This window comes from Salvelinus fontinalis, chromosome 22 (genome assembly GCF_029448725.1).
Source record: "Salvelinus fontinalis isolate EN_2023a chromosome 22, ASM2944872v1, whole genome shotgun sequence".
Lineage (NCBI taxonomy): Eukaryota > Metazoa > Chordata > Actinopteri > Salmoniformes > Salmonidae > Salvelinus > Salvelinus fontinalis.
This window is the reverse complement of record NC_074686.1, coordinates 25,676,970-25,689,970: the sequence shown is the minus strand read 5'-3', so window position 1 is coordinate 25,689,970 and position 13,001 is coordinate 25,676,970. Positions and strand designations below refer to the sequence as shown.

The 13,001-nt window shown below is 40.4% G+C and overlaps 1 protein-coding gene across 9 annotated transcripts in view; it reads right to left on the bottom strand.

Moving 5' to 3' along the window:
* LOC129820106 (adenylate cyclase type 2-like) overlaps positions 1 to 13,001 on the bottom strand; it is a 98,177-nt gene that overhangs the window by 7,654 nt on the left and 77,522 nt on the right. For all 9 annotated transcript variants that reach the window (XR_008754153.1, XM_055876981.1, XM_055876976.1 and 6 more), the window contains 4 exons: positions 11,221 to 11,405; positions 10,011 to 10,095; positions 1,347 to 1,505; positions 994 to 1,140 (listed from right to left, as the gene is read on the bottom strand). Coding sequence is in view for 8 of the 9 variants with exons in the window: in XM_055876981.1 (XP_055732956.1) it covers positions 994 to 1,140; positions 1,347 to 1,505; positions 10,011 to 10,095; positions 11,221 to 11,405 (576 nt within the window). In the remaining variant the exon portion in view is untranslated. The remainder of the gene's footprint in view (positions 1 to 993; positions 1,141 to 1,346; positions 1,506 to 10,010; positions 10,096 to 11,220; positions 11,406 to 13,001) is intronic.

Genomic DNA, 13,001 nt, shown 5'->3' with positions numbered 1-13,001 from the left:
AGCAGCTGTCACACACACAGAGAGAAAGAGACAGGATAGAATTTAGCCTTGGACAGCAGCTGTCACACACACAGAGAGAAAGAGAGAGGATAGAATTTAGCCTTGGACAGCAGCTGTCACACACACAGAGAGAAAGAGAGAGGATAGAATTTAGCCTTGGACAGCAGCTGTCACACACACAGAGAGAAAGAGAGAGGATAGAATTTAGCCTTGGACAGCAGCTGTCACACACACAGAGAGAAAGAGAGAGGATAGAATTTAGCCTTGGACAGCAGCTGTCACACACACAGAGAGAAAGAGAGAGGATAGAATTTAGCCTTGGACAGCAGCTGTCACACACACAGAGAGAAAGAGAGAGGATAGAATTTAGCCTTGGACAGCAGCTGTCACACACACAGAGAGAAAGAGAGAGGATAGAATTTAGCCTTGGACAGCAGCTGTCACACACACAGAGAGAAAGAGAGAGGATAGAATTTAGCCTTGGACAGCAGCTGTCACACACACAGAGAGAAAGAGAGAGGATAGAATTTAGCCTTGGACAGCAGCTGTCACACACACAGAGAGAAAGAGAGAGGATAGAATTTAGCCTTGGACAGCAGCTGTCACACACACAGAGAGAAAGAGAGAGGATAGAATTTAGCCTTGGACAGCAGCTGTCACACACACAGAGAGAAAGAGAGAGGATAGAATTTAGCCTTGGACAGCAGCTGTCACACACACAGAGAGAAAGAGAGAGGATAGAATTTAGCCTTGGACAGCAGCTGTCACACACACAGAGAGAAAGAGAGAGGGTAGACAATTAGCAAGAATAGTGTAACAAGGATGTTACAGACAGTTCGGTTACAGATTTGTTCCTGTTATCAGTGAAGATGCTTTGTATTGTCTAACATCCGGTTATTATCAGTAGTAACGGATGTAATATTACTGTGACACATTCCACAACAGCCCAACACACAGATGTGAATAGTAGCCAATAAGGACAGAGTAACTCACCTCGTCAAAGTCAGCGATGATCTCGTTGAGGAGTCTGAGACATTCCAGGCCCTCCTTGTTGACGTCTGACTCTGTGTAGAACTCCTTAAAGTCTGGGATGGAGGCGAACATCACACACACCGACTCATACGACTGGTGGTACAGATCCTGGAGAAACAAGCACAAAGACACAGGTCAGTGGAATGGATCAGTGCTACTGGTTCCATATAGGGTTAGAATGTGTGGTTCTAAAGTTAGCTCTATAATGCATTCACTTTGTGTCTTCTTTGAAGAATTTTAGAATGGGAATGTGCTTTGTTCTATGATTCTGAGTTCTCAAGGTTCTGATGTCCTGTGAATGGTTGCTGCCTCACCTCGTTCTTCCAGTTACGTCCCAGGAAGTGTTCTGCAACATGGGCCGGTAGAACGTTCTCTAGTAGAACCCTGTTCAGGTTCTCCATGGTCTCAATCTCCTCACACTCTCTCTTGAACTTGTCCCTCCACAGGAAGTCCAACCTACAGTAATATTCATTCTGTTAACAGGAGGACACAGAGACGGTAAAGATATGGTGGTAATAAAGTAAATAATAAATCATTTCACTTTACTCTCTGAAATGACTACGCTTGAGTGAAGGTTTACCAATAATAGCATCAATTAAGTGATGATATTTTATTACTGTAAACGTAGGAGGTACATTTTTCATGAATTTGCTGAACAGATCAAGTTAATTAAAATGAGACTGGACTTGACTCACTGCTGACTAGACTTCTGAAACAATGAAAGAATTGAAAAGAGAACACATGGGGCAATGTGCTGCTAGGTCAAACACATCATTCTCAAAGTGTTTATTTCATTTTTTATTGTCCACTTGGAGAGTCACTGCTTCAAGCTACATCTGTAATCTATAACTATTCCTCTCACACGTTCTCCTAACTTTAACAACATGGAAAAAATATCATATTTTGGTCATTTTCCTCCCCCATAGACCTAAACTACTGCACTTTTTATAGGGATTAGAGTGCCGTTTGGGACGTAGAACTATCTCACCAACTGGCCCTTAAGAGCATGTTTGTATTCATGGCAAATGAGCGCTCTGGTAAAAAGACAATGAAGCAGAGGATAGCAGCTTCGCTCCAGGAAACACTGAGCACCAGCCTGATTAGCATCAAGTATAGGTGCTGGTTTCTCATTGGTTATTTGTGAGATGGTGGTCAAAACGTTGGTGTGTGTGTGTGTGTGTGTGTGTGTGTGTGTGTGTGTGTGTGTGTGTGTGTGTGTGTGTGTGTGTGTGTGTGTGTGTGTGTGTGTGTGTGTGTGTGCGTGTGCGTGTGCGTGTGTGTGTGCCCTGTATTAGAGCTTATGGCTACCTGTGGGCCGGCGTTTATATACGTGTGTGTGTGTACAAGTTAGGTCATCCTTGTGAAGAGTTGAGAAGGCCTAGTAACTAGGTCAGGCAGGAACAGTGGTATTATGAGAGGCTGTTTAGAAGGCAACTACTGATGATGCTTAATTAATGAATCATTAATCTGTTCTTTAGGGATTCATCATTACCTCATATTTAGAGCCAGATGCTGCAAGGGAGAGACTATTTAACACCTCCAGAAAATATTTGAAATAAACAACGGCTTAAAATACAGCTAACCAAATACTGCAATTCAATTAAACATGTACTTCATCCCCAAAACACAGCCCCTACCCTACTGGTGACTAGAACCCAGTTTGACAACAGGGGAACTGTATGGGCTGGCTCTTGTCCACTGGGAATGGTATATTTGCCTACACAAAACTGTCTCTGAAAAGCTCTGATGGATGGTACTCCAGAGCAGTGGCTTAGGCAAACATATGATGATGGCAGGGCCAGCAAAAATGTAGGTCGGAAAAAATTTAGGCACTCAAATCATAATTTCATTATCATAAAAGCATAGTCTCTCCTATACCCTAGACAGCAAATTCTCTAATGTTAAATCATCACTGACATCAGGCCTTAAAGTTACATTATGCTGGCTTGTAAAGTGATATGGTATTTTTATTGAAATACAGACAGAGTTAGCACATCCAACAGTTGGAATTTTTATTCATCTGCAACCTGCTTCCGAAATAACTGTCAAGGTAAGGAATATTAAGAAATGAGACTATCTAAACCATTTTAACTGTAACAACCATTTCAGTAACGGATGCAATAAATATAACTAATTGATTGAATTAGTTGAGAAAACTGTATTTTATTTGTCTTTGTGTAGCATAAGATGAATAATTCAATCAATGTACATGTAAAACACAGAGATTAATTCAAAACAAAATTCTAGCTGCAGTAGAGCACGCTGAGACATAAGATCATGATGGGCGAAGTTTTGATTGGAACATTTTACTCTCCACTCAACACTGGTTATTAACACTAGGGTTCTTTTACATCTGAATGTGTTTTTTTAACTCCAGAATCAACACTAGAAATGTTACACTGAAAAATCAATACTAGGTAACACTGGCCAATTTGCTGTGTACTTTAATCGATCGCACACAACAAACCATCTAATAAGTGATTTCACATTACAGATAAATAGTCTTGTAGGCCTACGTTAATCCACGAGTCTTGCTCTTAACATGCAACTCACATAGACCTACACATAATAAACCATAGGTCTATAATTATTAGACTGAGACTAGAACATAATGTCCTAATAAACACAATAGGCAGCCATATCCTACAGTGCCTTCAGAAAGTATTCACACCCCTTGACTTTTTCCACATTTTGTTCTGTTACAGCCTGAATTCAAAATGGATTAAATTGCATTTTTTCCTCACCCATCTACACACAATACCTCATAATGACAAAGTGAAAAGATGTTTTTAGAAATGTTTGCAATTTATGTTAGAATTACTTTTGGCAGCGATTACAGCTGTGAGTCTTTCTGGGTAAGTCTCAAAGAGCTTTGCACACCTGGATTGTACAATATTTGAAAATGTTTCTTTAAAAAGATCTTCAAGCTCTGTCAAGTTGGTTGTTGATCATGGATAGACAGACATTTTCAAGCTTTGCCATAGATTTTGAAGCTGATTTAAGTCAAAACTGTAACTAGGCCACTCACGAACATTCAATGTTGTCTTGGTAATCAACTCCAGTGTATATTTCGTCTTGTGTTTTAGGTTATTGTCCTGCTGAAAGGTGAATTTGTCTCCCAGTGTCTGTTGGAAAGCAGACTGAAACAGGTTTTCCTATAGCACTTACTTAGCTCTATTCTGTTTCTTTTTATCTTAAAAAAACTCTGTAATCCTTGACAATGACAAGCATACTCATAACAGGATGCAGTCCCTACCATGCTTGGAAATATGAAGAGTGGTACTCAGTGATGAGTTGAGTCGGATTTGCCCCAAACATAACGCTTTCCATTCAGGACATACATTTATTTATTTTTTGCCACATTCTTTGCTGTTTTACCATTAATTTAGTATTGTGGAGTGAGTACAATGTTGTTGATCCATCCTCAGTTCTCTCCTATCACAGCCATTAAGCTCTGTAACTGTTTTAAAGTCACCATTGGCCTGTTGGTGAAATGAGTGTCTTTATAGTAACAAATACTTGTATGTGTGGGGTACAGAGATGAGGTAGTCATTCAGAAATCATGTTAAGCTCTATTATTGCACACAGAGTGAGTCCATGCGATGTATTATGTGAGTTGTTAAGCTTGCCATAATAAATGGGTAGAATACATATTAACTCAAGACATTTCAACTTTTAATTCTTAATTAATTAGTAACATTTAAAAAAAACATAATTACACTTTGACATTATTGGGTATTGTGTGTAGGACAATAACACAAAATCACAATTTAATCAATTTTAAATTCCGTCTGTAAGACAACAAAATGTGAAAACTGTTGAGATCACTGAGCCAAAATGCAAGCCGAGTGCAATTCTCTGCTGGGCGCTGGAGATCAAGTGTGCCGACAATGTATTTTAAATGACCAATAGCCTATAGGGCCTAACTATAATGCATGGGCAGAGAAGTACAGGGCAAAGATCTATTTCCAATTAAATTAAATTCCCAAAAATCATAGGCTATTTACATTGACTGTAAATAAATATTGTTTCATGCATCTGCCAATTTTCTCCATGTAGGCCTACCTCTTATTATAAATAACATAGAGTCCCTTATATTTCAAAACTTGAGTCTCAAGCTAGGCTATATGATAACACTGGTCAGAGGTCAGTTGTTGTATCTAGGCTATATGATAACACTCGTCAGAGGTCAGTTGTTGTATCTAGGCTATATGATAACACTGGTCAGAGGTCAGTTGTTGTATCTAGGCTATATGATAACACTGGTCAGAGGTCAGTTGTTGTATCTAGGCTATATGATAACACTGGTCAGAGGTCAGTTGTTGTATCTAGGCTATATGATAACACTGGTCAGAGGTCAGTTGTTGTATCTAGGCTATATGATAACACTGGTCAGAGGTCAGTTGTTGTATCTAGGCTATATGATAACACTGGTCAGAGGTCAGTTGTTGGATCTAGGCTATATGATAACACTGGTCAGAGGTCAGTTGTTGTAGCCTACTACTTGCGAGGCACATCGGAGCTCCCGAGTGGCGCAGCGGTCTAAGGCACTGCATCTCAGTGCAAGAGGCGTCACTACAGTCCCTGGTTTGAATCCAGGCTGTATCACATCCGGACGTGATTGGGAGTCCCATAGGGCAGCGCACAATTGGGCCAACTTTGGCCGGGGTAGGCCGTTATTGTAAATAAGAATTTGTTCTGAACTGACTTGCCTAGTTAAATAAAAAAATATATTAAAAAATTGTTGTTGAAAGTAACGATGGTCATGTCTCAGTGGAGGATGGGACAGAGTGCGAGTTGAAGTGGAGAGGCGTGTTCCATGGTTTCTAAAAGTGTGGAAATAAAACAGTGTTGTAGTGCTGATCGTTGTCTCTGAATGTACTGAAACTGTCTTTAAGGCCCCCGATTAGATCAAAGCAATCAATCACTGATATCAAATAACTTGGCAAATGCTCGAACATCCTCTCTATACACAGTCTCTAGAAATGTTTTTACTGTCAGATTTTTTGGCCATTTTACTTGTTTTTGCCAGCTAAGTTGGCAAGTGAGTCTTGGTATCACTGCAAAGTGACACGTTGTCACGTTCCTGACCTGTTTTCTGTTATTTTTGTATGTGTTTAGTTGGTCAGGGCGTGAGTTGGGGTGGGCATTCTATGTTTTGTGTTTCTATGTTTAGGTCATTTGTAATTAGCCTTATATGGTTCTCAATCAGAGACAGGTGTTTGACTTTTCCTCTGATTGAGAACCATATAAAGGTAGGCTGTTCACACTGTTTGTTTGTGGGTGGTTGTCTTCCGTGTCTGTGTATGTTGCACCACACGGGACTGTTTCGGTTTGTTTGTCCGTTCGTTTATGTAGTCTGTACCTGTTTCATGCGTTCTTCGTGTTTATGTAAGTTCGTTTGTTCAGGTCTGTTGACTTCGTTTGTTATTTTGTAGTTTGTTGAAGTGTTTTCGTGTCTTCCTTTTTTTTCTTTAATAAACGTTATTATGGATTCAACATACGCTGCGCTTTGGTCCAATCCATACTCCTCCTCTTCATCCGAAGAGGAGGAGGACGACCGTTACACACGTGCCAGAAACTGCCCATTCTTCTGAAATTGATACGCTGATTGTCCCCCCCCCCCCCACAGTAAACAATCACAAGCAAAATGAAAATGCCTTACATAGGCCTAAATGAAATAGATTTTATTTAAAGATGTCCTTGAGTATCCTGAAAATCATCTGCTAAATAAAATGTATTATTATTATCAATATACAGTGAGCTCCAAAAGTATTGGGACAGTGACATTTCTTTGTTTGTTTTGGCTTTGTGCTCCAGAAATGTGAAATGATACAATGACTATGAGGTTAGTGCACACTGTCAGTTGTCATTTGAGGGTATTTTCATCCATATCGGGTGAACTGTTTAGAAATTACAACACATTTTGTACATAGTCCCCCATTTTAAGGGACAAAAAGTATTGGCACAAATTCACTTATACAGTATGTGTATTAAGTACAGTGTCTTGCAAAAGTATTCATCCCTCTTGGTGTTTTTCCTATTTTGTTGCATTACAACCTGTCATTTAAATGGATTTTTATTTGGATTTCATGTAATGGACATACGCAAAATAGTTCAAATTGGTGAAATTAAATGAAAAAAATTACTTGTTTCAAAAAATTCAAACAAATAAAAAACGGAAAAGTGGTGCGTGCATATGTATTCACCCCCTTTGCTATGAAGCCCCTAAATAAGATCTGGTGCAACCAATTACCTTCAGAAGTCACATAATTAGTTAAATAAAGTCCAGCTGTGTGCAATCTAAGTGTCACATGATCTGTCACATGATCTCAGTATATATACACCTGTTCTGAAAGGCCCCCCGAGTCTGAAACACCACTAAGCAAGGGAGACCACCAAGCAAGTGGCACCATGAAGACCAATGAGTTCTCCAAACAGGTCAGGGACAAAGTTGTGGAGAAGTACTGATCAGGGTTGGGTTATATAACAATATCAGAAACTTTGAACATCCCACAGAGCATCATTAAATCCATTATAAAAAAAATGGAAAGAATATGGCACCACAACAAACCTGCCAAGAGAGGGCCTCCCGTCAAAACTCACGGACCAGGCAAGGAGAGGACCATCAATCAGAGAGGCAAGAAAGAGACCAAAGATAACCCTGAAGGAGCTGCAAAGCTCCACAACGGAGATTGGAGTATCTGTCCAAAGGGCCACTTTAAGCCATACACTCCACAGAGTTGGGCTTTACGGAAGGGTGGCCAGAAAAAAAGCCATTACTAAAAGAAAAAAATAAGCAAACACGTTTGGTGTTCATCAAAAGCCATGTGGGAGACTCCACAAACATATGGAACATATGGTACTCTGGTATAATGAGACTAAAATTGAGCTTTTTGGCCATCAAAGAAAACACTATGTCTAGCGCAAACCCAATACCTCTCAACTTGAAGGAGCTGGAGCAGTTTTGCCTTGAAGAATGGGCAAAAATCCCAGTGACTAGATGTGCCAAGCTTACAGAGACACACCCCAAGAGACTTGCAGCTGTAATTCCTCTACAAAGTATTGACTTTGAGGGGGGTGAATAGTTATTCATGCTCAGATTTTCTGTTTAAAAAACAAACATATTTCTTGTTTGTTTCACAATAAAAAATGTTTTGCATCTTCAAAGTGGTAGGCATGTTGTGTAAATCAAATGATACAAACCCCCCCAAAAAATCTATTTTAATTCCAAGTTGTAAAGCAACAAAATAGGAAAAATGCCATGGGGTGTGAATTATTTTGTAAGCCACTGTAGTCATACGCTTAGCATTTGGTCCCATGTTCCTATTACGCCATAATTACATCAAGCTTGTGACTCTACAAACTTGTTGGATGAATTTACTGTTTATTTTGTTTGTGTTTTAGATTATTTTGTGCTCAATATAAATTAATGGTAAATAATGTACTGTGTCATATTGGACTCACTTTTACTGTAAATAAGAATATAATACGTTTCTAAACACTTCAACATGGATGATTACGGATAATCCTAAATGAAGTGTGAATAATGATCAGTGAGAAAATTACCGAGGCATAAATATCATATCCCCCAAGAATGCAAACCTCCCCTGTTATTGTAATGGTGAGAGGTTAGCATATCTTGGGGGTATGATATTCGTGCCTCTCTAACTTAGGTAAAAAGACAAATAATGTCCTGTTTGGAACACTGACATATATTGGGTGGGCCTGGATCTCCAGTTGGTGGGATTGTGCCCACCCAGACCCACCCATGCCTAAGCCCCTGCCTCAGTGAAGAGACAGTACAACACCCTCCATCTTGCTGTCTCTCTCTGTCCTCCATCTGTATGAATTACTGACTTCTATTTTCACCTAATACCATTGAAGCAGGCAGAAGTCAGAAGTTATATAGTCAGTACATAGGTATCACATAGATACTACATAGTTAACACATATTTAGTATATGGTCCATAGCTGCTGGTGATTCTCTGATCCACCTCTACGCAGACGTCACCTTTCTGTATACTTCTGGCTCTTCTTTGGACACTGTGTTAACTAACCTCCAGATGAGCTTCAATGCCATTCAACTCTCCTTCCGTGGCCACCAACTGCTCTTAAATGCAAGTAAAACTAAATGCATGCTCTTCAACCGATCGCTGCCTGCGAATTGGATGCAGTCTATCACAGTGCCATCCGTTTTGTCACCAAAGCCCCATATACTACCCACCACGGTGACCTGTATGCTCTCATTGGCTGGCTCTCGCTTCATATTCGTAGCCAAACCCACTGGCTCCAGATCATCTATAAGTCTATGCTAGGTAATGCCCCGCCTTATCTCAGCTCACTGGCCACCATAGCAGCACCCACCCGTAGCGCGCGCTCCAGCAGGTATATCTCACTGGTCACCCCCAAAGCCAATTCCTCATTTGGCCACCTTTCCTTCCAGTTCTCTGCTGCCAATGACTGGAACGAATTGCAAAAATCACTGAAGCTGGAGACTCATATCTCCCTCACTAGCTTTAAGCACCAGCTGTCAGAGCAGCTCACAGATCACTGCACCTGTACATAGCCCCATCTGTAAATAGCCCATCCAACTACCTCATCCCCATACTATTATTTATTTTTTTGCTCCTTTGTATCCCAGTATCTCTACTTGCACATTCATCTTCTGCACATCTATCACTCCAGTGTTTAATTGCTAAATTGTAATTATTTCACTATGGCCTATTTATTGCCTTACCTCCCTTATCTTACTTCATTTGCACACACTGTATATAACCCTTTCTATTGCGTTATTGACTGTACGTCCGTTTATTCCATGTGTAATTCTGTGTTGTTGTTTGTGTCGCACTGCTTTGCTTTATCTTGGCCAGGTCGCAGTTGTAAATGAGAATTTGTTCTCAACTGGCCTACCTGGTTAAATAAAGATGAAATATTTATTTTTTAAATAGCTATAACAGGTTTAACAGGTACTGTACCTGTCGTGCTAACACCAGTAGAGTGATGAAGAAGATGAAGAGAGAAACAGAACCCATCGTCTTCAGATCCTTTAGAATGCCTGGCCTGAGGAGAGAGGGATGAGAGAGAAAAATAGCGATGAAAGAATAAAAACAAAACAACCATAAAGTGCAACTTTCAATCAATGTAATAACTTGATCTCAGGAGTGAATCCCCTGCTCTGTTCTCTCTCTCTCTCTCTCTCTCTCTCTCTCTCTCTCTCTCTCTCTCTCTCTTACTCTCTCTCTTACTCTCTCTTACTCTCTCTTACTCTCTCTCTCTCTCTCTCTCTCTCTCTCTCTCTCTCTCTCTCTCTCTTACTCTCTCTCTTACTCTCTCTCTTACTCTCTCTCTCTCTCTCTCTCTCTCTCTCTCTCTCTCTCCTCTCTCTCTCTCTCTCTCTCCTCTCTCTCTCTCTCTCTCTCTCTCTCTCTCTCTCTCTGTCTCTCTCTCTCTCTCTCTCTCTCTCCTACTCTCTCTCTCTCTCTCTCTCTGTCTCTCTCTCTCTCTCTCTCTCTCTCTCTCTCTCTCTACTCTCTCTCTCTCTCTCTCTCTCTCTCTCTCTCTCCTACTCTCTCTCTCTCTCTCTCTCTCTGTCTCTCTCTCTCTCTCTCTCTCTCTCTCTCTCTCTCTCTCTCTCTCTCTCTCTCTCTCTCTCTCTTTCTAACCGTCATTCATATCATCAAAATAAATTCCACTCTATGAAGACAAAAACCCAATATCATAGAACCTGTCAGTCATGATCCGAACAACAATTACCCCAGCAACCGAGTTCTATTCCATAGCGACAACTTTTGATTGACAGTTGAAAGGAATATCGCTTTGACAGACATTCCCTAATGACTTTGTCTGTGGCTCTGAATCCTGGCCTATTATTGCACAAATCACAGTAAGGGAAGAAACAGTGTTAACTGTGTGTGTGTGTGTGTGTGTGTGTGTTTTGTTTTGTTTTGTGTGTGTGGGTGGGTGGGTTGGTTGGTTTCTATGTGCTTGTGTGTGCATGTGTGTGTGCCTCAACCCTACACACACATGCACAGTCATTCCCTGAAGGCTGTATGTCTGTGGCTTCTACCCTATATATTACATCAGGGCCGAAGGAAAGGAGCATTGTGTTAATACCAGGGTTTTCATAAAAGGAAAGCTGTCTCTCTAGCTTGTTCAGTGTGTGTGTGCATGTGTTTGTGTGTGTACCTGTCCAGTGTCTGTGTGCTGTAGAGTGCAGTACTGTATCCGTCCAGCAGGTGTGCGTGTGTCTGGAGGATGATGATGTTGTAGGTCACCACGGCAACTAGCATGACAACCATCTTCAGCTCGTAGTTTATCCTCAGGAACACAGAACATGACACCAGACCCAGGATACAACAGTAGATAAAATACTACAGAGAGAGATACAGAGAGAGCAAGAGAGAGAGAGAGAGCAAGAGAGAGAGAGCAAGAGAGAGAGAGAGAGAAAATTAGAGAAGGAGGGCGGAGAAGGAGGGTGGGGGTGAGAGAGAGAGAGAGAGAAAAGGGGGAGAGGGGAGAAAGAGAGAGAGAGAGAGAGAGAGAGAGAGAGAGAGAGAGAGAGAGAGAGAGAGAGAGAGAGAGAGAGAGAGAGGAGGTGGGAGAGAGAAGAGAGGGAGAAAGAGGAGGGGAAAGAAGGAATGAGAAGTCAATAAAATATTTTATATCTAATCTTTTGAGATGATATACAGTGCCTTCAGAAAGTATTCACACCCCTTGACTTTTTCCACATTTTGTTGTGTTATAACCTGAATTTAAAATTACATTTAGATTTTGTCACTGGCCCTACCCACATAATGTCAATGTGGAATTATGATTTTAGAAATTCTTAAAAATGAATTAATAATGAAAAGCTGAAATGTCTTGAGTCAACAAATATTCAACCTCTTTGTTATGGCGAGCCTAAATATGTTCAGGAGTAAAAATGTGTTCAATAAGTCACATAATAAGTTGCATTCATTCACTCCGTGTGCATTACTAGTGTTTAACATGATTTTTGAATGACTACCTCATCGCTGTACCCCACACAATAATCTGTAAGTTCCCTCAGTCGAGTAGTGAATTTCAAACACAGATTCAACCACAAAGACTAAGGAGGTTTTCCAATGCCTCGCAAAGAAGGGCACCTATTGGTAGATGGGTCAAATAAAAAAGCAGACATTAAATATCCCTTATAGCATAGTGAAGTTATTAATTACATTTTGGATGGTGTATCAATACACCCAGTCACAACAAAGATACAGGTGTCCTTCCTAAATCAGTTGCCGGAGAGTAAGGAAACCGCTCAGGGATTTCACCATGAGGCCAATGGTGACTTTAAAACAGTTACAGAGTTTACTGGCTGTGATAGGAGAAAGCTGAGGATGGATCAACAACATTGTCATTTGGGTTAGTATTGTGGAGTAACTACAGAGTGAAAAGAAGGAAGCCTGTACAGAATACAAATATTCCAAAACATGCATAAGGCACTAATGTAAAATTGCAAAAAATGTGACTAAAAAATCTACTTTATGTCCTGAATACATAGAGTTATGTTTGGGGCAAATCCAACAGAACACATCACTGAGTACCACTCTTCATATTTTCAAGCATGGTGCTGGCTGCATCATGTTATGGGTATGCTTGTCATCGGCAAGGACCAGGGAGTTAAAATAAATGGAATGGAGCTAAGCACAGGCAACATCCTAGAGGAAAACCTTGTTCAGTCTGCTTTACACCAGACACTGGGAGACAAATTCACCTTTCAGCAGGACAATAACCTAAAACATGGCCAAATATACACTGGAGTATATTACCAAGCCAACATTGAATATTCATGAGTGGCCTAGTTACAGTTTTGAATTAAATCCACTTGAAATCTATGGCAAGACTTGAAAATGGCTGTCTAGCAATTATCAACAACCAACTTGACAGAGCTTGAAGAAATTTCAAAATAATATTGTGCAATTGTTGTACAATCCAGGTGTGCA